This window comes from Maniola jurtina, chromosome 3, assembly GCF_905333055.1.
Source record: "Maniola jurtina chromosome 3, ilManJurt1.1, whole genome shotgun sequence".
Lineage (NCBI taxonomy): Eukaryota > Metazoa > Arthropoda > Insecta > Lepidoptera > Nymphalidae > Maniola > Maniola jurtina.
The window spans coordinates 3808708-3829509 of NC_060031.1; the positions used below are offsets into that span (position 1 = coordinate 3808708).

The 20802-nt window shown below is 36.0% G+C and overlaps 2 protein-coding genes across 5 annotated transcripts in view; both read left to right on the forward strand.

Moving 5' to 3' along the window:
• Nucleotides 1-11692, forward strand: part of LOC123878619 (nitric oxide synthase-like protein) — a 129410-nt gene extending 117718 nt beyond the window's left edge. For 3 of the 4 annotated variants that reach the window (XM_045925946.1, XM_045925938.1, XM_045925925.1), the window contains 13 exons: nt 445-684; nt 1495-1599; nt 3037-3098; nt 3746-3858; nt 4776-5005; nt 6017-6265; nt 6408-6561; nt 7001-7170; nt 7603-7813; nt 8884-8971; nt 9048-9318; nt 9390-9581; nt 10038-11692. In XM_045925946.1, the coding sequence (XP_045781902.1) occupies nt 445-684; nt 1495-1599; nt 3037-3098; nt 3746-3858; nt 4776-5005; nt 6017-6265; nt 6408-6561; nt 7001-7170; nt 7603-7813; nt 8884-8971; nt 9048-9318; nt 9390-9581; nt 10038-10148 (2196 nt within the window). In that variant the 3' untranslated portion in view covers nt 10149-11692. The remainder of the gene's footprint in view (nt 1-444; nt 685-1494; nt 1600-3036; nt 3099-3745; nt 3859-4775; nt 5006-6016; nt 6266-6407; nt 6562-7000; nt 7171-7602; nt 7814-8883; nt 8972-9047; nt 9319-9389; nt 9582-10037) is intronic. The other variant, XR_006798851.1, reaches the window with a different exon arrangement.
• Nucleotides 11693-18168: 6476 nt separating this feature from the next.
• LOC123878640 lies at nt 18169-20171 on the forward strand. Its single transcript, XM_045925957.1, has one exon. The coding sequence runs from the start codon at nt 18521-18523 to the stop codon at nt 19202-19204; it is 684 nt and encodes a 227-aa protein (XP_045781913.1). The 5' UTR covers nt 18169-18520; the 3' UTR covers nt 19205-20171.
• Nucleotides 20172-20802: the final 631 nt, after the last annotated feature.

Genomic DNA, 20802 nt, shown 5'->3' on the forward strand with positions numbered 1-20802 from the left:
CCCTTTTCCCCTCCAATTAAGCGTAAAGCTTGTGCCAGGAGTGGGTACAACAATAGTGCAACGCGTGGGGTTTGAACCGCCGACCTTTCGGTATTCAGTCCGCTCCTCAACTGCTGAGCTATCGAGACTCTATCAGATTTGCTTTTCATCGTTCTCTATAGCCGTAATGAACGTATAAATGAACCTATCTCTAAAAATTAGTTAAAAAATACCTACATTAGTATTGGATAAGTAGGCGCATTCCAGCCATATGAATTAATTAGAGTTAGACCAATGCTTTCAGCCAAAAAACGCATTATACTACTGTACTAATACTAGGTATTGTATGGGCACATGTCGGTATGAACGTCGTAGCTCATAGCTTGAAAAGGGTACTTTTATGATATGTACTTTTTTGATTTTTGTATGTATTACGAAGTCGTTGCACTTGCATTTTTTCCTCAGGAACCGGCGTGGAAAACCCATCAATGGCAAAAATCAAAGCCGATCACTGGCAAGAGGCCTATAAATAGAAAGTTCCATTTCAAGCAGATTGCGCGAGCGGTGAAATTTACATCCAAACTCTTTGGTCGAGCACTCTCTAAGAGGATTAAGGCAACCGTTCTGTATGCAACCGAGACTGGCAAGTCTGAGCAGTATGCGAAGGAATTAGGGGTTATATTTGGACACGCTTTCAATGCTCAGGTATTTGTTGAGCAAAACCTTTAGTGCGTTTGAATTGCTCGGATTATTTGGTGAGGGCATTAAATATTGTTGTGAACTCGTAACTTTTGGCTGAAACATTAAAACTTTTGCAATACCAACATAATTCGAGTAAGTAGGTACGGTACATACTTTTACCTTTAGGCTATTTTACGTTTAATATACTTATGTGCGATTTTCAGTTTACCGTTCTAATTTTTCACCGTTTAATCTCTCATAACATCATTTTTTTATTTCCATCATCGTGAATGGAAGGAATAAGGTGTTTGTGATGTTTTAAGATTATTTATATTTGGTTCTACTTCTATGATAAAAATGAAGATTACAATTTCAATTGAATAAGTTGTTGAGATGAATGAATAAGGAGTTGAATGAGTTGTTGAATCTTTAAATGAGACGTAATTTTTAACGGTATTTTTTGTAACTACTAAATAACTAATTAATCATAAGTCATAATACTAAATAACTTATTAATCATAACTATGACTTATGATAAATAAGTTGAAATCTCATATTTTCTAGTATTATTCACATTCTCTAACTTTCTATGTTTTATATTTTTGATTCTAAATTCACATTCAAATGGTACATTATAAAAAGTAAAAAGAAACCTCACGTTTAAAAAGTCAGAATAAATTCCTTCCTAACTTTTAAAGTGATATTTAAAAGTTAGGAAAAGGGAATTTTAATTTTAACGCTCGTTGGATTTATGGAAATATTTTACATGAAGTTTAGAGAGTTTCTGCTGAAGATCTTTAAAATTTCAGTGAAAATATTAGTTTCACTCCGCAGGTTCATTGCATGATGGATTATGACATCACGTCTATTGAGCACGAAGCGCTTCTGCTGGTAGTCACGTCGACTTTCGGAAATGGTGATCCGCCAGAAAATGGTGTGGTAAATATCTCATAATATTACATGGACTCTAGTGAAAGAAAGCGGTGGTAGCCTATTGTAAACTACGGAACCCTGAAAACCGTGATAGTTTAGTGTTTTTTTTTTAATTATTATTAATAAGTATACAGAAACAATTCAAAATCAGGTCACACATTGCAAAAACCACAGAGGTTGGATCTTACCTATTTACTAATACTATCGTAAAAAATACTAATAAACAGTATGACGTTAATTCTAAACCAGTCAAAAATACCTAGACTAAAGAATAGCAAAAGGCTTAATTCATTGTACACTACTTTTTTGCAGGTGAAATGTATTATTATTTATGTTTTATTACGACCGAAAAGTGTCGGTCTGCTATTCAGAGAGCTGGGTTTCAATCCTTGGTACGCACCTCTAACTTTAACTGATTTTGTGTTATTATTATTAACTATATAGGTATGCCTAATTTTCTTATTATTTTTAGCTATTACAACGATGTTTTTCTATCGACTGGTTTCTTTGCGACATATTCCTCATTACTGAGGACTAACTTCTTCCAATAAATAATCATAGGGGTTTCCTCATGATAATAATGAATAAAATTAAATAATATGCTTTATTGTACACCATCATAAAAAAGAAAAAGTTATATCTTTCTTTTTAAGTTAAGTAAGTTTAAGTTTGTTAAGTAAAACAATAAACAACAAAAATTGAAGTACAATTGGTGATATTATTGGTAGTTACTTAGGTAATTATAACAATTTTAAGTTAAGTAAGTAAGTTTAAGTTTATTAAGTTAAACAATAAACAACAAAAATTTAAGAACCTACAATAATTGGTGATAATTATTGTTACTTAGGTATAACAAAAAGCTTCACACGCGAAGCAATCTCTTTACAAATTGGAGAGAATTGAAATTGGCAAAAAACTCATTCGCCACCCAAAAACTACCTCGAATATAAATTTAAACCAAATTACTAGCAGAGTTTCGAATTTGTTGTGGTTGAATTATTTTCTCACTTGACGCGTTCGTCGCCGAGTTCGATAGCGAAACATCTATAAGCAGAATCATAAATGCAATTTAGGTAGGCAATTGGTATACCTAAAGCAGAATTTCAATAAAATTAGAAACTAGCAAAGCTGATTTGAAAACCCATAGGAACATCACTAATCGGGAAACTAATTATTTATTATTATTTACGTCCATCAATAATGTACATCAACAATGTGGGAATTTTATTTTGTAAGTAGGTATTTAATGCAAATTACTAATATTATTTATTAATATAATTGACTATCATAAATAATTAATTATAGTAAAAATATTATTTAATTTTATCGCTGGATCAGCGTTGTAAAGTTGTGCGGTTAGAGAATAGCGTTGCCACAAAGTGATTAGGGTAAATTATTTAGTAGTCGATTCGTGTGTTTACTTACAATGACTCTCTATTGCAGGCCTTCGGAGAGAATTTGTGTGAGATTTTGTATGCGGATCAAGTTGGAGAGGACTCTTCTGGGTAAGAAATTGTGCATTAGTATCACCATTGTAATACGATGGTACTTGGACTTTGAAGTCCTAAGGTGCTGGAATGGTGACTTCGCATCGCACGCGCACCGCACCGACACGCAGTATTGGACCTCCCACCTGATGGACAGTGAATTATGGAAATCCATACAGACCTGTGTCCAGCTGTAAACATCCGACGATTAAGATGATAACGATCAAATCATTGAAACATTTTTAGCCGAATTCAAGAAAGCATTTTTTTTAGATTTTAGACTAGCGCTTGCCTGCAATCAGATCTGCTAGCAAGTGATGATGCAGTCTAAGATGGAGCGCGCTTGCCTAGAAGAGGTCCTTAAGAGAGAGAGAGAGGAAGAGGTCCTCAGTTTGGTACAATTTTTTATTAATAGGTTCATATTTACTTAATTTTTTTTTTAAAGTCTCAAAAGACTTATTTTATGCTGGTGCATAAAGAATGGAAGCGCCCTCCATATTATACTCCTTTTAATAATTACGTAGGTAGGTACCTACCCAACTATATTAATTGAAGTAACTAATTAATTATTATTCGTTACCACTATACTGCCCTTCACTAAGATATTATCAGTTCCGGTACTTAATGGTTTATTAGTTATTACACATTACGGAAAATTGTTGCAGGGGCTCACAACTTTTAACGCCGAAATCGTTAATCAAGGCGAACAGTCAAATTGAATATCAAAAGTATGCCGTCGGGAATCCAAGACAACTTAGTCGATTGGAGTCTTTGAAAGGTAAGTCATTTTGATCCCAACATTGCCCCAACTCAAATGCTACTTGTCAAAGAGAGTTTCAATAACTATTATTGTGATTGAATGGATGATATTACGACGAAATACCTAAACAATTGATTTTTATTGTCTATTTTAGGGTCTTAGCCAGAATTCAAAACTAATAAAATACCTATGTTTTCATCATTATTTTGTTCCTTAGAAATTGGGGCTGCTTAGTGAAATTGCTTTTTGACGAGTTCTCATAAATGCGAACGTACGTTACTACGTCAGTTTTTTGGAAGAGTAGGTATTATTTTTAAAATATTCTGACTATCCACGAACCATCTTTTAAAAATGTGTGTGCTTAAAACAGGAGTTGTCTTTATACTAAAAAAAATTATGAAGGTCTAAAACTCTGGGCCTATTGGTCATTGGACATGAAGGTTTTGTCGTGTCCCAAAAACTGATCTTCGCATCAGGTGACCCAAGCTAGCGCTTACTTAGTTAGCTCAACGGCTAAGCCTAATTCAGCGAGGCAAAATATTGCTATAATAGGGCACTATGCCCATTAATGACCACAAGCACGAATCCAAAAGCTCATGAATGAAGGGGTGATGGTCCCCCCCGTTGCCTGGTGGTAAGTGATGATGCAGTCTAAGATAGAAGCCGACTAACCTGTAACCTGGAAGGGGTATAGCAGTTTTCATTAAACCCATTACTCCTTTGATTTCTACACGGCATCGTACCGGAACGTTAAATCGCGGCACGGATTTGGTGGTACGGTAGTAACTAGCCACGGCGAAGCGTCCCACCTGACCAGACTAGAAATTTAGACATTATAAAATTCCAAACCCCTGTCGGGAATCGAGTTTCACTACCACACAGCGATAACCACTGCGCCAGGAGGCCTTCAAAAATATAATATTCTGTTATCGTAGGAAGTGCAACAGATGCGACATCGATCGACAGTTTCGGTCCGTTGAGCAACGTCCGTTTCGCCGTATTCGCCCTCGGCTCGAGCGCCTATCCGAATTTCTGCAACTTCGGCAAGTACGTGGACAAATTGCTGGGTGACCTCGGCGGGGAACGAATCCATGACCTTGCCACCGGCGACGAAATGTGCGGCCAAGATCAGGCCTTCCGGAAGTGGGCCTCTAGTGTCTTCAACGTGAGTTGCTATTGTGTTAATAGGCTGACAACCGGTTATAGTATTCATGACGAATTGGATTTTTTGATCTACAAAAATATTCTAATTACTTATGGAAGTTTTAAAATTTATCATTCACCATGGGTATTCCTATCGTTTGCAGTTTACATATACCATTAGTGTGTAATTATGTTGCAAAAATACCAACTCCTTCATAACTATTAATAAACTGTTTGTTGTTTTATTTTGAGTAGCGTGTTACCGTTATCCATAGTAATATCTATACTTAATAATTATTTATGCGAAAGTTTGTCTGTAAGTCTGTCTACTAGCTTTTCGCGGTTCATATTCTTTTACTAGCTGATGCCCTCGACTTCGTTCGCGTGGATGTAGGTTTTTTAAAATTCCCGTGGGAACACTTTGATTTTCCGGGATAAAAAGTAGCCTATGTGCTAATCCAGGGTATAATCTATCTACATTCTAAATTTCAGCCCAATCCGTCCAGTAGTTTTTGCGTGAAGGAGTAACAAACATACACACACACACACACACACACACACACACACACACACACACACATACAAACTTTCTCCTTTATAATATTAGTGTGAAATCGACTTTGGTGTAAGGTTCAGAATTAGCTTGCACCCCGGAAATGAATGAAGGCTACTTTTATCCCGGAAAATCAAAGATTTCCAAAGGAATTTTTGAAAAACTTAAACCCACGCCAACTGAATTGCGGGCATCATCTATTTATTTCTAAAGAAACACGCTTCTCAAAATAATTTGATTAAACCACTATTTGTTTTGCTAATCAGGATCTACTCATCTTCTACGAATAAAACGTGCCCTTACTCTTATCTATGTTTGTTTATTTAATTTTCTGCAACGTAACGTAATAGCTTATCAATGACTTCTTACTATTAATTTTTCCAAGTATCCGTAACTCCGTAGTTACCGTGACGTTAAGATAAAAATAGCGATGTTAGATGCTTGAATCATTCAAGGTCTTATACAGTTTATTCTCACTAGGTTGCGTGTGAAACTTTCTGTTTGGATGACGATGAAACCCTGCAAGAAGCTAAAAGGGCGCTAGGAACAGTTGCACTGAGTGAAGAAACAGTGAGGTTCATAACTCCTGAAGTCAAACCGCCAGAGTTGCTAACCGCTCTGCAATCTACGATGAACAGGCAGCTAACTACGTGCATAGTTAAAGCTAACAAAGATTTGGGAGATACATCAGCTGAAAGATCAACCATTTTCATTGATATGGAGCCAATGGTAAGTTACCTTACCTATTAGCACCTTCTGATAATAAAATTAAAGATATTCCCACATCAGAAATGAATCGAAAACATGCAGAATGTATCTACATTTAAAAGCATAAAAATAATAAATGAAATAATAATAAAAAATGTTTCAGGGAGAAATAAATTACGATCCCGGAGACCATGTTGGTATAATGGCTTGTAATCGTAAAGAATTAGTTGATAGATTGTTGTCACGTTTGAAGGACGTCGACAATTATGATGAACCGTTGCAATTGCAGCTTATGAAAGAGACTCACACATCAAGCGGTATGTAAATAATTTAATTGATATTTGTTCATAATTGCTTTGTTTATTTAAGAGGGGCTTTTTCGTAGTGCACTCCAAACAAACGTAGTTTGGCTCTCATTTGAACACTACCAATCAAATACAATGAAACGTTTTAGATATGTAGTAGAAACTAATATCACAGCTAATATCTATGACTATGGTTTGCCAGATTTCCGTTAAAATATTTGGTTTCAAAGTTACAAGTTAAGCATACAAATCTTTAAGTCCGTGTAACTTTGAAACTAGATATTTTTGGGGAAATCTGACAAACTATAGACACAGATATTAAACTTACCTACATTAAGTTTGGTCGGTTGATATTCAAATAAAAGTCAATACTATAAATAATAGGGAAACTTTTCTTAAAGCCATTTCATAATATTTCTAAGTAGTACTCAAAGTGTAATGATTCATTTAGGTCCTGTGAAATCCTGGGAGCCTCATGAGAAACTGCCACCGATCACTTTGCGTGATTTATTCACGCGGTTCCTAGATATAACCACGCCACCAACTACTATTCTATTACAATATTTAGCTACAACTTGTGATAATGAAGAAGAAAGAAAACAACTTAGCACACTTGCCACGGTAGGTACACCAGTTTTTACTATATGAAAAGGAAAAGTTCTTAATAGCTTTAATTACAAAATAAAATCTTGGGGCAGTATAAAAGGTGTTAGATAATATTCGTAAAATCCCAGCAAGCTGAGATTAGGACCGGTGTGTAGATGTACCAAAAAATTATGAGCATCTTAGCGTGATACCCGTGGGAGATATGAGGACTAAAATAATTTATTTGAGACTCCAATGTGACAACTGCTGATCACGGAGATAAAGTTGTAAAAACTTCTATGAACATAAGGACCGTTTAAACGTTTAACAACTAGCAGAGACGACGAAAGAATCTATGGATTTAACTATTTGGTACTACATAGTTACCTTATATTTTGCCTATGTGATTTATCAAATACCTTCATTAATTATTGCTCCCTAAATGAATAAAATGTTGTTATAACACAGGACCCAGCCGCTTATGAAGATTGGCGACATTATCATTTCCCGACTCTACCAGAAGTATTGACTCAGTTTCCGTCAACCAAGCCCAGAGCTTCCCTCCTTGCAGCCATATTGTCACCTTTGCAACCGAGGTTTTACTCCATCTCTTCATCACCAATCGCCCATCCAAAAAGGTTACACCTTACAGTCGCGGTCGTCACATACCGAACTCAAGGTTTGTATGACTAAACATTTTAAGGAGCTGACGGACAAAACGGTGTAATTGCACGACTTTCAATTTTACAGGAGGAGCAAAACACTGAAAGAAACTTTGCTGTAATTATGCCGTTTTAATCTAAAATCACGAACTTTGGATTCGATTCTAGTACAATTTCGGGGCGTATATTTTGGAAATGACTTCAGAGTTGTATTTATTGATCGAACTTACGAACTTTGGGTTCAAGTTCAGCACATTTTCGGCCATTTTGCTTGGAAATAAGTGCAGATTCGTATTCATCGTGTAAAAAAAAGAAGATTTTAATCTGAAGTGTGGTTGTATTGTTTTGTTCACCAGCTCGTCATTTTATTTGACGTGCGCTTTCAGTTATAGATCATAGTTTATAAAGTCGATTGCCCACGTACAGAATGTGAGTAAATCGCATTTTCAGCAGAATTATGATTACCAAGCATTCTATTTTCGTTTCAGTCGTAATATTACGACATTCTTAGAAATTCGTCCGTTTTGGAGACGGTAGGTGGTAGATATACAGGGTGGAAAAATTAACGGAACATAAAAGAAAAGTTAATTAAATAAAAAGAAACATTATTGTGTGTTTTAATATAAGAATAACCACATTCAAACGTTTTTTTAAAAGCTGAGTCGGGGACAAAACCAATTAAAAGTCACCGATGAAATAGAAAATCACAATTTTATTTAACCAATCAATAGGGTCTATTTTAAAAATAATATCTATCAAAAAACAACAATAATTTATTAAAGAGGTCATCTAAATCAAAAAATTCGTACTTATCGAGACACGTAGATATGATATTATAGAAAAAGAAAGATTATTATTCAAATAAACTTTTACAAATATATATTTGAATCGTCACTGATTCAGAATACCTTACAACTTGCCGTACTTAATGATAACTCTTTACGATTAAATCAAAATATGCTTTTATAAACAATATACTATTTTCGTAAACGTTTGTTTTCCCAACCTATATAACTTATTGTTTAACTTGGCCCTCTTTTTATATTAATTATGTATATTATGTTATGATGATGTAATGTTTACGCAGATGGCGAAGGCCCCGTCCACTACGGAGTTTGCTCAAATTATCTCATGGATCGTAAGCCTGGAGACGAAGTTTATCTATTCATTAGAAGGTAAACACTGCCTCGTCAGACACAATATTTTTTCCTCCTTTATTACTTACAACTAATATCGTGTTGTTCGTTTCAGTGCTCCAAACTTCCATCTTCCTCATGACTTGTCCGTGCCTCTCATACTGATAGGTCCGGGTACAGGTATAGCACCTTTCCGAGGATTTTGGCACCATCGTAAAGCGCTTCTCAATACACGCACACGTTCTAATATTGGTCCTGTTTGGCTGTTCTTTGGATGTCGAACTAGGACTATGGATCTGTACAGAGAGGAGAAGGAACAAGCTCTTAAGGATGGAGTACTTTCAAAAGTGTTCCTTGCTTTATCCAGGGAGAAAACCATTCCCAAGGTACAAATGATCAGCGAAATTAATTTCATATGAAAATAGATAATGTCGTTACAGAATTTTTCAACTTTTAGATGTATGTCCAAGAGTTGGCTGAAATGGAAGGAGCTGAAATTCACGATTTATTGGTCAATAAAGGTGGACACTTTTATGTTTGCGGCGATTGTAAAATGGCTGAGGACGTCAATCAGAAATTAAGGGGAATAATCAAGAAACACGGTGATATGACTGATGAACAAGTACAAAACTTCATGTTTATAATGAAGGTTAGTAAAATTACATAAATGTAATACAACCCTACTCTTATTTTACTTGTAAATTTTCAGTAACTATCCACCATAATTAAAACCTTAGGTAGGTACCAGAGGCGAAACTCCATATATCATAATTTCCATCGGCTTCCCTTTCAAGGATTTTTTATCACTGCGTGTATTATGCTCCATTGTTTCTGTATTTTTATAGGTAGTCTGACCTTGGTCTGTTCCTGCCCTTTTGTTTACTGAAAAATAATATTCTGTAGCCGCACTTTCTGTAGTGATTTTATTTATATTTGTACTTTTACCTGCTACAACTAACCGCATACTTTGTATCTACATATAAGCTAATGATAGAGGAATATGCAGTGCTCAGACAAGCCGTCTGAAAGCTCTTACGAGCACGAAGAAACCAATATTTTTATCTTTGTTGTTGAAAATAATGAAATGAAAAACATTTATGTTTAGGAGGAGAATCGTTATCACGAAGATATCTTTGGTATCACGCTACGTACAGCAGAGGTCCACAGTGCATCACGCGAGTCGGCTCGTAGAAACCGAGTTGCCGCACAGCCATGACGCCGGTCTTCTAGGTTTCATCCGAATCAGAACCATCTTGTGAACAAGCTTAGCATTTTACCAAAAACATAATATACTTAATTAAAATATTTGAATTTATTGTCATTGAATATCGTAGGTTTAACATGCGCTATTTACACACTTTTGAAATCATCAGATTCAAGTTCTCACGTAATAAAAATATTTTGGTTTTCGTTGATTCAGCCTTTGCAACTAAGGATTTGTTATATGTTAAGCAGTTTTGGCATAACTTTACCAACTACTTTAATCAAATTAAAAAGACATCATCATTTTCTATCAAACGTTTATTTGTTTCAGTTGTTATTAGTTCACTTTTATGTTACTGTGTCAATTAGAGTATGTAGAGTATGATTGGATGATTTTTAAGGCGGCATGATTAATAAGGGATTTTGTACATAAGTATGAAAAATAATGGAAAAATAGCAACCTCAATACTGTGACTTAAATCATACCAAATATTTGCATGGGTGTACGTATCCATTACCTAATTCCTTGTGTTAAAATTAAAAGCAGGGTTAAGATTTTTACGCACAATTAATTTTTTGTAATCCTTAGAAGCCTGGATGTTACTATCGATTAGACTAAGGCTAAGTAAATACAAACTTACTTCTACATTATGAATTAACTTCATGCTTTTCAGGTCGTAATTTTCATAGATTAAAAATTAAATTCATTAAAAATAATAATCAAGCTTTTGAAGGATTTACTATTTTTTATTACACTATCCATTATATCATTATACTCATGTAAATTATAATGCATTTCGCTATCGACATTTTAATGATATTCTAGTAATTATAATGTTATTTTTTTAACAATATTTTTAGTTTATTGTAACTTAAACAAGAACAACGAGAGTTTATTTTTGTTAAATGTTTGTGATTGCCAAAATTTGTACAAATATTTCGTAGCTAGTTTAATTTGGCCTTTGTAAATAAAATTTATAACACTAAATTTTGTTTTAGTAATAAGTTATTCATATTATATAATTTACTTTTATATCACAATATTCTAAAAGAATTTATTTTTTAAACAACTATCTACTTATATATATTTTTAAGATGTTTTGAAGAATTGTTTAACTAAAATTCTTTAAGAATAGAAAATATTATAATGTTTAAATCTACCTATATTAACCCAAACTGTGTAATTCCTATTGTTCTATCTTCTACGCTGTTAGTTGTGAATGTTAAATTTTGTGATCCTTTACGCTAGTCCTAAGAAATGTAATTCATATTTTCTATTGTAATATTTCTAATGATTAATATTTCTATATCGACATAAAAATAAATTATTATTATTGTCTTTACCAAAATATTTACAATTGGAGTAAAATCTTCTTATTGCACTTATGGGACTAAAATAAATGTTATTATCAGATTCATATCAAGGTATTGTTCGCACTATTTCAGCTAGTATAAAATTTGACTACGCAAAAGGAATAGATTAATACTGCTATTTGCGAATATTGAATTTAAAATTGTCTGTTAATTATCAAATAAAGTTCCTTGATATTCGGAAATAACTTTTTGTTTTATTTTACAGTTTCACATACAGCATATTATTATCTAGATTCTAGACATTGTAATTTCACGTTCGTTGACAAAAAGTACCATTGATGAACTATCCAGTGGTATACTGGTTCCCGCAAAACACCTAACCCGTCTAAAACCCGTTTACGAAACACTCCTGTGAATCACTACCCATATTATTAATAAGAAAGTGTTTGTTTGTTGTTTTGTCCTTCAATCACATCAGAACAGAGCAACGGATCGACGTGACTATTTACATAGATATATATAATTATACCTGCAAAGTAACATAGGCTACTTTTTTTCCCAGAAAGTCCTACGTGTTAATAACCTAAAGAGTTCCTATGGGATTTTCAAAACCTAAATCCACGCGGACGACGTCGCTGGCATCAGCTGGTACCTATTTTATTATTGAAATATTATATGTAGGTATATGACTAGAGCCTGCTTTTTATAGGACAACGGGTCACAGCAGTGTAAACTTACAAACCGGATAGCAAAAATTCAACCAGATCGGTTTTTTTTGGTGGTTCCTGCAAACAGGATGTTCATATGGGTGATGATATTGAAACACGTCCAGCATTCCGGGATTAGAAATGAGTATTACTTAGTAGGTACCTACCGGATATATATTTTATACCTTCATACTTTTTAATATATCGCCTCTAAATCGATTCTCGGTAACCGCTTAACAGGGCTCTCTCCGTCACTCGTTTCATACAATCGTAGTTCCAATTTCATTTGAATATTAAGCAACCAAAGTCCATGAAATTTTGCAGACATATTCTAGAAACTAATATCTGTGTCTGTGGTGTTTTAGATTTCAAAGATTAGGGCTCAAAGGTTTGTATGTAAATTTTTAAGACCGCATAACTTTGAAACCGAATATTTTAACAGAAATCTGGAAAACCACAGACATAGATATTAGTTTCTAGAATATGTCTGCAAAATTTCATGGACTTTGGTTGCTTCAAATGAAATTGGAACTACGTTTGTATGAAGTGAGTGACGGAGAGACCCCTTTTAAGACAATTTAAAATAAATTCTTTTGTACTCGTTTAGCCGAACCAGTGAAAGGTTAGTAAATATATTCTAATTTTACTGTCGTGTACATTGTCATACTATTTCAATTTATTTTATTTATTTATTTATTTATTTATTTATTTATTTAATTAATTATTTAATTAGAACGGATCTTTTAAGTCCAATTACACTAATTAAATTAAATTACACAATCAAAATAAATTCAGAAAAATAATAATAATAATAATAATAAAGTCAATAATCAAATATGTCAATTATAAATTCTCACAAAAGTGCAGGATCTGACCTATGAGGTCAGCCCATTTGTCAGCAAATATGTCACAGCGAGGGGACTCCTTCAGCAGGGCGTTCAGCGCTGCCAAAGTGCGCGGTACGGGAGACCTGGCGCGCGCGACCGTGCGACTAAACGGACTCACGAAAAACTTGCGGCGGCGGCGGAGGTAGCTGTAATCAGTGGGTGCATAAACGGAGCAGAGCTTGTTGTGCAGCTCAGAGCAGTCAATCACACCCCTAAGAATCTTGCAAATTGTACCAATTTGGTCGCACTCTCGTCGGGTTTTAAGCGAGTTGAAACCCAAGTGCCCTTGAAGAAATTTTGTGGGGTACATAAATGGGTAATACCCGTACAATCTCTTATATAAATACCTTAAAAAGGCTTTTTGGACCTTTTCAAGAAGCAAGATGTAAGTGCTTTCGTATGGATTCCAAATACAGGCGCTGGTTTCTAGCTTGGCACGAACCAAAGCATCAAATACTAGTTTTATCGTGTGACAATTTTGAAAATCTCGAGTATTTCGCAAAACAAATCCCAACCGTTTGAATGATTCGGAGGCGAGTGTAGTAATATGGTCATGGAATGTAAGTTTATGGTCAAATATTACTCCTAGATCCTTTATATTAGTTTGTCTGGGCAACTGAACCCCGTTCATATTATACGGGAAGTAAACTGGACACCTCTTGCGTCCAAAAGTCATAGCCGAACATTTATTGGTGTTGAACTCCATTCTGTTTTCGTCACTCCATTTGATGACAGCATCAATATCATTCTGAAGTTCAACACAATCAGCCTCAGATTTTATTTCCATAAACAATTTCAGGTCATCAGCGTATAGCAAACACTTGGCCCTTTTAAGCACTGATGGTAGGTCATTGATCATTATCAGAAAAAGGAGAGGGCCAAGAATCGAGCCTTGACTGACGCCTGAACGAGTGTGGTAGGATTTGGATTCATACAAGCCAAGCCGCACAAATTGTTTCCGGTCTTGAAGATAATTTGCCATAAGTTGTAAGAGGTTGGGAGCGAAGCCAATCCTACTCAACTTGGATAATAATATATCATTATTGACCCTGTCGAACGCTTTCCGAAAGTCAAAGTAAAGGACATCCACTTGTCCGCCACGATCTAAGCATTCGGAAATGTAGTCGACCAATGTCAATAGGTTACTATTAACCGATCGCTTACTCCTAAAGCCGTGCTGTTCATCAGAGAGAAACACATTGACCTGCTTATAAATTATTTCATGTAGTATGCTCTCAAAAACTTTAGCCGGTGTAGACAGGATAGCTATAGGGCGGAAATCCTCAACAGCTACGGTATTACCAGTTTTAGGAATAGGCGTAACTCTTGACAGCTTCCATTGTGATGGGTAAGTACCAGATTTCAGAGATAGGTTAAATATATGGAAGAGGGGGAGTACAAAATAATTGGACTTTTTGAGTATAGACGGTGGAATTTCGTCCGGGCCAACAGAGCTATTAGGCTTCAACTTAGTAATACCACGCTTTACTTGCTGTGGAGAAAAATTCTGTACACATATCATATTACTGTTGCGGCTGTTATCAGAGCTATTCGCCTCCGAAGCATTCAGTGCTGGAACTTCGGGGAGAAATACGCTTGCGAAAAAGTTCGCAAAAGCTTCGGCTGCTTTGGTTCCCACCAGGCGCTCACCATTGGAATCCACTGCTGGTTCGAAACCACCTTTAGATCGCAGACCCGAGACGTGAGCCCAAAACTTTTGAGGATGCTTCCTGATGTTATGCTCGACATCTTTGATGTAAATTTTATAAGCAATGTTAATTCGATCATTAAGGCTGGACCTCATATCGGTGAATCTTTTGTAGTCTGAGTCCAACTGTGACTTTTTCCATATCCTATGTAATTTCAATTTACGTTCACAATCTCTGATTATGTCTTTTGTGAACCAAACCGGATAACGCCGAACTACCCTAGATCTTACCTTCTTGGGGATACAACTGTCAAATAAGTTATAGACGGTTTGATAAAAGTAATGAACTGCAGTATCTACATTAGTTGAGTCGATAACATTACTCCAGGAGGTTTCACAAAGTAACTGTGATAATGCCTCATGATTGCATTTTTTAAAATTCCAATCCCTAGCCCTACCAATATTACTAGGTTCCATGCGATCTCTGGGACGTTGGGTTTCAAAACTGAATGAGATATCTAGGGGTGGATGATATGCATCTGGGTTGACCATGCCCTCCGAGGAGTTAACCGACACTGTGACATTTTTTGCAAGGACCCGAACTAATATGACGTCTAACATCGAACCATGTGTGTTTACAATGTGGTTTTTTTCGGAAAGATTACAGTACGACACAAAATAACAAAAATAGTTTTTAACATTTTGAGAGGCACTATTAAGATTTAAATCGCCTAAAATAATAATAAATCCATTCAAGTTATTAATAAATGATTCTACTTTGCAAAACCAATCAAAATAGTCAGAGTCACTTGCACTTGGCTTGATATAAACGACACAAACATAAACAGAACGATTGCGTAGCGTAAAGACCACCCAGAGGTCCTCACCGGCATCAGTCTCGAGGTCTCGTCGGCGGCGCATCAGAATGCCATGGCGCGCCAGGATCATTACGCCTCCACATGGCGTGCAGCGATCTCGGCGCATGACACTCCAACCACCACATGCCACCTCCGAGTCTCCGACCGATTGGTCGAGGAACGTCTCCGTGGTTGCCACAATATCTACTGGTGTTTGCAATAGGTTGTTTCTCCAGACATTAAGTTTGGTCTTGATGCCACGCACGTTTTGATAGAACAGGCTAAGAGTGGTTCTATTGCCGGGAATTGTTTGGTCGGCGGGGGTCACGAAATGTCTGCTGGGACTGTGTTGCTGTGTCACGTAGGGAGTTGGAGGGTTTCCGAAGTTGTATCCATGGCTTTATTTTAGCATTGACGGGCCATACGCTTTGCGTGTAGCAGGTCTCATAGTCAGCCTCAGGCACCGTGATTTTGTAAGATTTGTAGTTACCTTTAGGCTTAAGCTCCTCCACAGCGCACGCTCCACTCGGACAAAGTTGTTGAAGGTACTTGAGAACATCATTCGCGTCGGATTCCATATTCCATAGGTGGAGGTATTTTCGTGGCTCAACGGCTTTTAGAGATGTTACTGACGGACCAGCTGTACCCCGAAGTGAAAGTGGTCGTACGCTTTTCCTGCTACGGGCCACTGTACTCCACTCGCTTGCGGTGGTGTTATTTCCTAAATTCGACTGATGTTCACTGTCTGATATTCCGACCACGGCGGGCTCGGCACTCTCAATTAAAGTGTGGGAAGTAACTCCAATATTTTGGGGGCGCGGGGCTGCCACTAAAGACTGCGAAGGGTTACATTTTGTAGTTATAGGTGTAGGTATATGTTGACCAGGAACGGATACAAGTGTGACGGTAGCATGCGGTTCAGCTGGCATATTTGGGTTTCCATTGATATTATGCACTTGCCCCTTAATAAACTTTTCGATTAAACTTGTTTGTGATGCGTAAAATTCCTCTAACTTACTTTGATAAACAGCAATTGTTGACGTCGCTTGATGTAATTGACTTTTTAATTCAGAAATTTCCTCCCGTAGGCCTTTAACTTCTAAGTGCAGATTTTTAATCGTAGTGTTATTTTGGATTTCACCGTCATTCGGGACCGCAGCGGGTCTTTTTCGGAACGTTATATTTGTGTCCTGCCTCCTGTGGGATCCAACTGGAGTAAGACTGTTGTCTCCGCCTCTTTTAGAGGAGCAAGCACAAGCAGGGCATATCCAAGAAGAAGCATTAGTCGAATCAATACTTTTTGTGCCACTGCATAAAAGGTGGTAGGTTTTATGTTTACATTCCTCTATGCTGCATATTAAGGATTCCTCATCGGCACCCACAACACTACAACAAGCTGCGCAGTTCATTTTCATCAATGACCTTTAGTGGGGCTTTCCTCTTCCTCTTTCTAACATTCCTGACTCAAGTACCGAATGACGCAGATTAAAGTATAATATTAGTTAATGTTTGTTGGGTTTTCAATTTTAATATTTTATAGGTTTAACATTGTAATTATAGGTAACCTACCTGTAAAAGGATGATTCTTCATCATCATTTTAAGAGATAGTTACCTTATTTATACAATTTCCCACCATTTTAAATAACAACAAAAGGGAATAATAAAACTGAAAAATGAACTGAATAAAATATAAAACTGAATATAAATAACTAAATTATTGCTATGTGGAGCCTGCAAAGTTTTTGATATTTAAACAACGGCATTGTTATAGAACCATTAGCTCACTTTGATACATCTCAGTATATATACAAAAAAAATTACCATACAAAATTGATAACTGTGCTATAGGTATTTCACCTTTTTTTCCTTGCACTGTGAAGGTACGCAAGGTATTGAATTTTTCTAGTTCAAGGTTATCCAGGTAGTTTTCCAGGTTTTTAAATTTTGATTTCGCATAAAGTGGACCCTTAAAATATAACCTAGTAATTATACACACTAGCCAACACAATTGGACTTGACAATCGGACAATGCCTCCTAGCCCGTTCGTCCACTCTAGTTCTTTCTTTGATGTTTCATACAGAAAAGTAATAAATCAATAATATAGTAGACAGGTACCTGCAAATAGCTAAGTATAGGACAGAATTCCGTTTTTGGTCTCATGCAGAGACATCCACGCGCCGCGGTCAATTGTAAAGCCGGCTCTACACTCGCACGTGAAGTCGCGTCGTTATTTCACGCCGTGAATGTAGGTATGCCGCCATGAAAGCCCGCGACAACTGCGAATAACGAGTGTAGATATTGTTCACGCCTTCGCGTTCGCGCTTCGCGCCTTTCCCCGATCAGTGTCGGTTTTTGGTCCGCGACAAAGGGTTTGGTCCATTGTCACGAACGCGGCATACATTCGCGGCATGAAATAACGGCACGACTTCACGTGCGAGTATAGCGCCGGCTAAAAGTTATACATATTGTCTACTGAAGCGAAATGGAGCGGAGAAGTGTTAAAAGCAGAAAAATCCGATTATTTATATAGATGCCTACTACCTAGATGGTTTTATGTATTTCGCTATCCCTGTGTAATTTGATTGGTCTACTAAATTTGACTCTACTCCAGCTTTCCGGTTCCGGTTGTCTTGTACGTCAGACGTTTTGTGATACGCTCTAACAATTTTAAATAGCTTTTGCAAGAAATAATAACATCTCCGCATAACAGTGTTGTTCCAAATCAACTTTGTGCAAAGGATCGTCGAAATACAATCTAAATTACACCGAAAGTTAAGTACAAAAAGTGAAATCACTTCGATCGTACGATTCATTTATAACCTCAAAATACTAAGGTTAAAATATCAAACGAACGATTGACAATTCAGACAGTGCTACCAACATAAATCGTCGGAGACACCTCAGAGTAAATACCTACCTGGAAGACACATTCGGATAATCGTACATGATCGTATTCCGTTTCACGGTAAGATGTCCACCCAGTTGTCCCCCGAAATGTCACTGCTATTATCAAAAATGACAGATCAGTTGAATATACAAACAAACACTATAACCGAAAATATTACGGCAGCTGTCTTACAGAAGGTAGATGAAAAAATCTTACCGATAATAGAGGAAAATAAGAGGCTAAAGGGAGAAATCGAAAAATTAAGTACAAAGATACAGAATCTCGAAACAAACAGCAAGAGGAAGAATATAATACTCCACGGGCTCCCAGAGTCAAATGAGGAAACACATGAGGACTTAACTACACTAGTAACTTCAACAATGAAAGAGATTGATGTGCAACTTGAATATGGGGAAATTGACAGACTACAAAGATTGGGGAAAAAAGTAAACGAGGAAAGCAAAACTAGACCAATTTTACTAACTACAACCACCTTGCAGAAAAAAATACAAATCCTTAAAAATAAAAAGAAAATGAAACAAAATACATATATTACCCATGATTTAACAAAAGCGGAACTACAGCTAAAAAAAGAAAAAAGGCACATGGACATTAAGGAAAACGAAAAACGGAAGAGATCAGAAACCCCCAGCCCTGGCACTTCGAATGCAAAACAAAATACCCCAAAAATGCAAAGGAAAAATGCATTTCAATTCATGCGCGAAAGAGCCTACTCACTCTCCGACAAAAACACTTATAGGAATTAAACTAACACCAGGAACTGGAAGATCACTGATAAAAAAATCTCTAAAGCATAACATAACAACACAAAGCACCCCAACCCGGCTGGTCACCGTGGGGGAAGAAGACCACTACCCTCCAGAAAACAGAATTCAAAACTATAAACCCAATACTTGCCTGCTCTATATTTGCACTTATAATGCTCGATCACTGCTGTCGGATGAAAGGCTTATAGAGTTTAAAGAATCCATATCACATATTAAGTATGATATTATTGGCCTCTCTGAAATCAGAAGAACTGGATACAATATAGTAGAAGATTCAAAACATATTTTTTGCTATTACGGAGAAACTAAAGGCCAATATGGAGTTGGATTTCTAATAAAATCTAAATATAAGAACTGCATCGAAAGTTTCAAAGGTATTTCGGAACGATTATGTATATTAAACCTAAAATTATCAACAATGGAGATTTCTATTATACAAGTTCATTTACCAACTAGCGACTCTACAGACAAAGATATTGACCAATTTTATGAATCATTGTATGAAACAATAAAAACTAGCAACAAAAATTTAATAATAATGGGCGATTTTAACGCTCGTGTTGGTCAACAAGTACGAGGTGAATACAAAATCCTAGGTCAAAACTGCTACGGAAAAAGAGATAAAAGAGGAAGCAAACTGATCAATTTTGCGCTAGAAAACAATCTGACCATAATTAACAGCATATTTAACAAAAAGGAAAAATCTCTCTGGACTTGGATTTCCCCAAAGAGTAAGAAAAGTCAAATAGACTACATACTATCCAATATGAGGAGCCAGTTTACCAACTTTGAAGTACTCAATCAACTCTCCTTCGCCAGTGACCACAGACTTTTGAGAAGCACAGTAAAAATAGAAAAAATCAAAAAAAGTAGAGCACAATATGGCAGCTCAATTATTCAATTGAAGAGTGCCCAGGACGAAACAAATTATCTTGCAAACTTAAAAGAAAACATAAGCAATGTATATTTGTCTAATTCAGAAAGTGTAGAGTCTTTCTACTTAAAAATAAAAGCAGCAATTTTAAATAGCATAAAGCAAAGCCGGGACGAAAACCCCAAGAATCATACTATTATAACCCAAGAAACAAAAAATATGATACAAAGAAGAAATGCATTAAAAAACAAAACCTCTAAAAGTAAAGATGAAAAACAGGAACTAAAAAATTTGTATAAACACATCCACAGATGCATTAAAAGGGAATACCACGAATACAGACTTAAAGTTATTGAAAAGCACTTAATCAGTTCAGGCAGTTTGAAGAAAAGCGACAAAGAACTCAACTCAAGTAAATGCTGGATTCCCTGCTTAAATACGTCTCGTGAAAAACTTATTCTAGATCTGAAATTATACATATCGCTACGGAGTTCTATCAAAATCTGTATAGCAAATGTATTGTACCACCTGAAGATACCCATAATATATTAGAAGCAAATGGAGACAAAATACACACAGATGAAAAGGTAAAAAAATTTACTGAAGTAGAGATTTTAAAAAAGTTGGAAAAATTAAAAATTGACAAAAGTAGTGGTCCAGATAAAATATCGAATGAGATGTTAAAAGTTGGGAGAACTCTACT

What these genes read in the sequence shown, in the direction of transcription:
- LOC123878640 (XM_045925957.1), top strand. Translation starts at nt 18,521, where the DNA reads ATGTCCACCCAGTTGTCCCCCGAAATGTCACTGCTATTATCAAAAATG.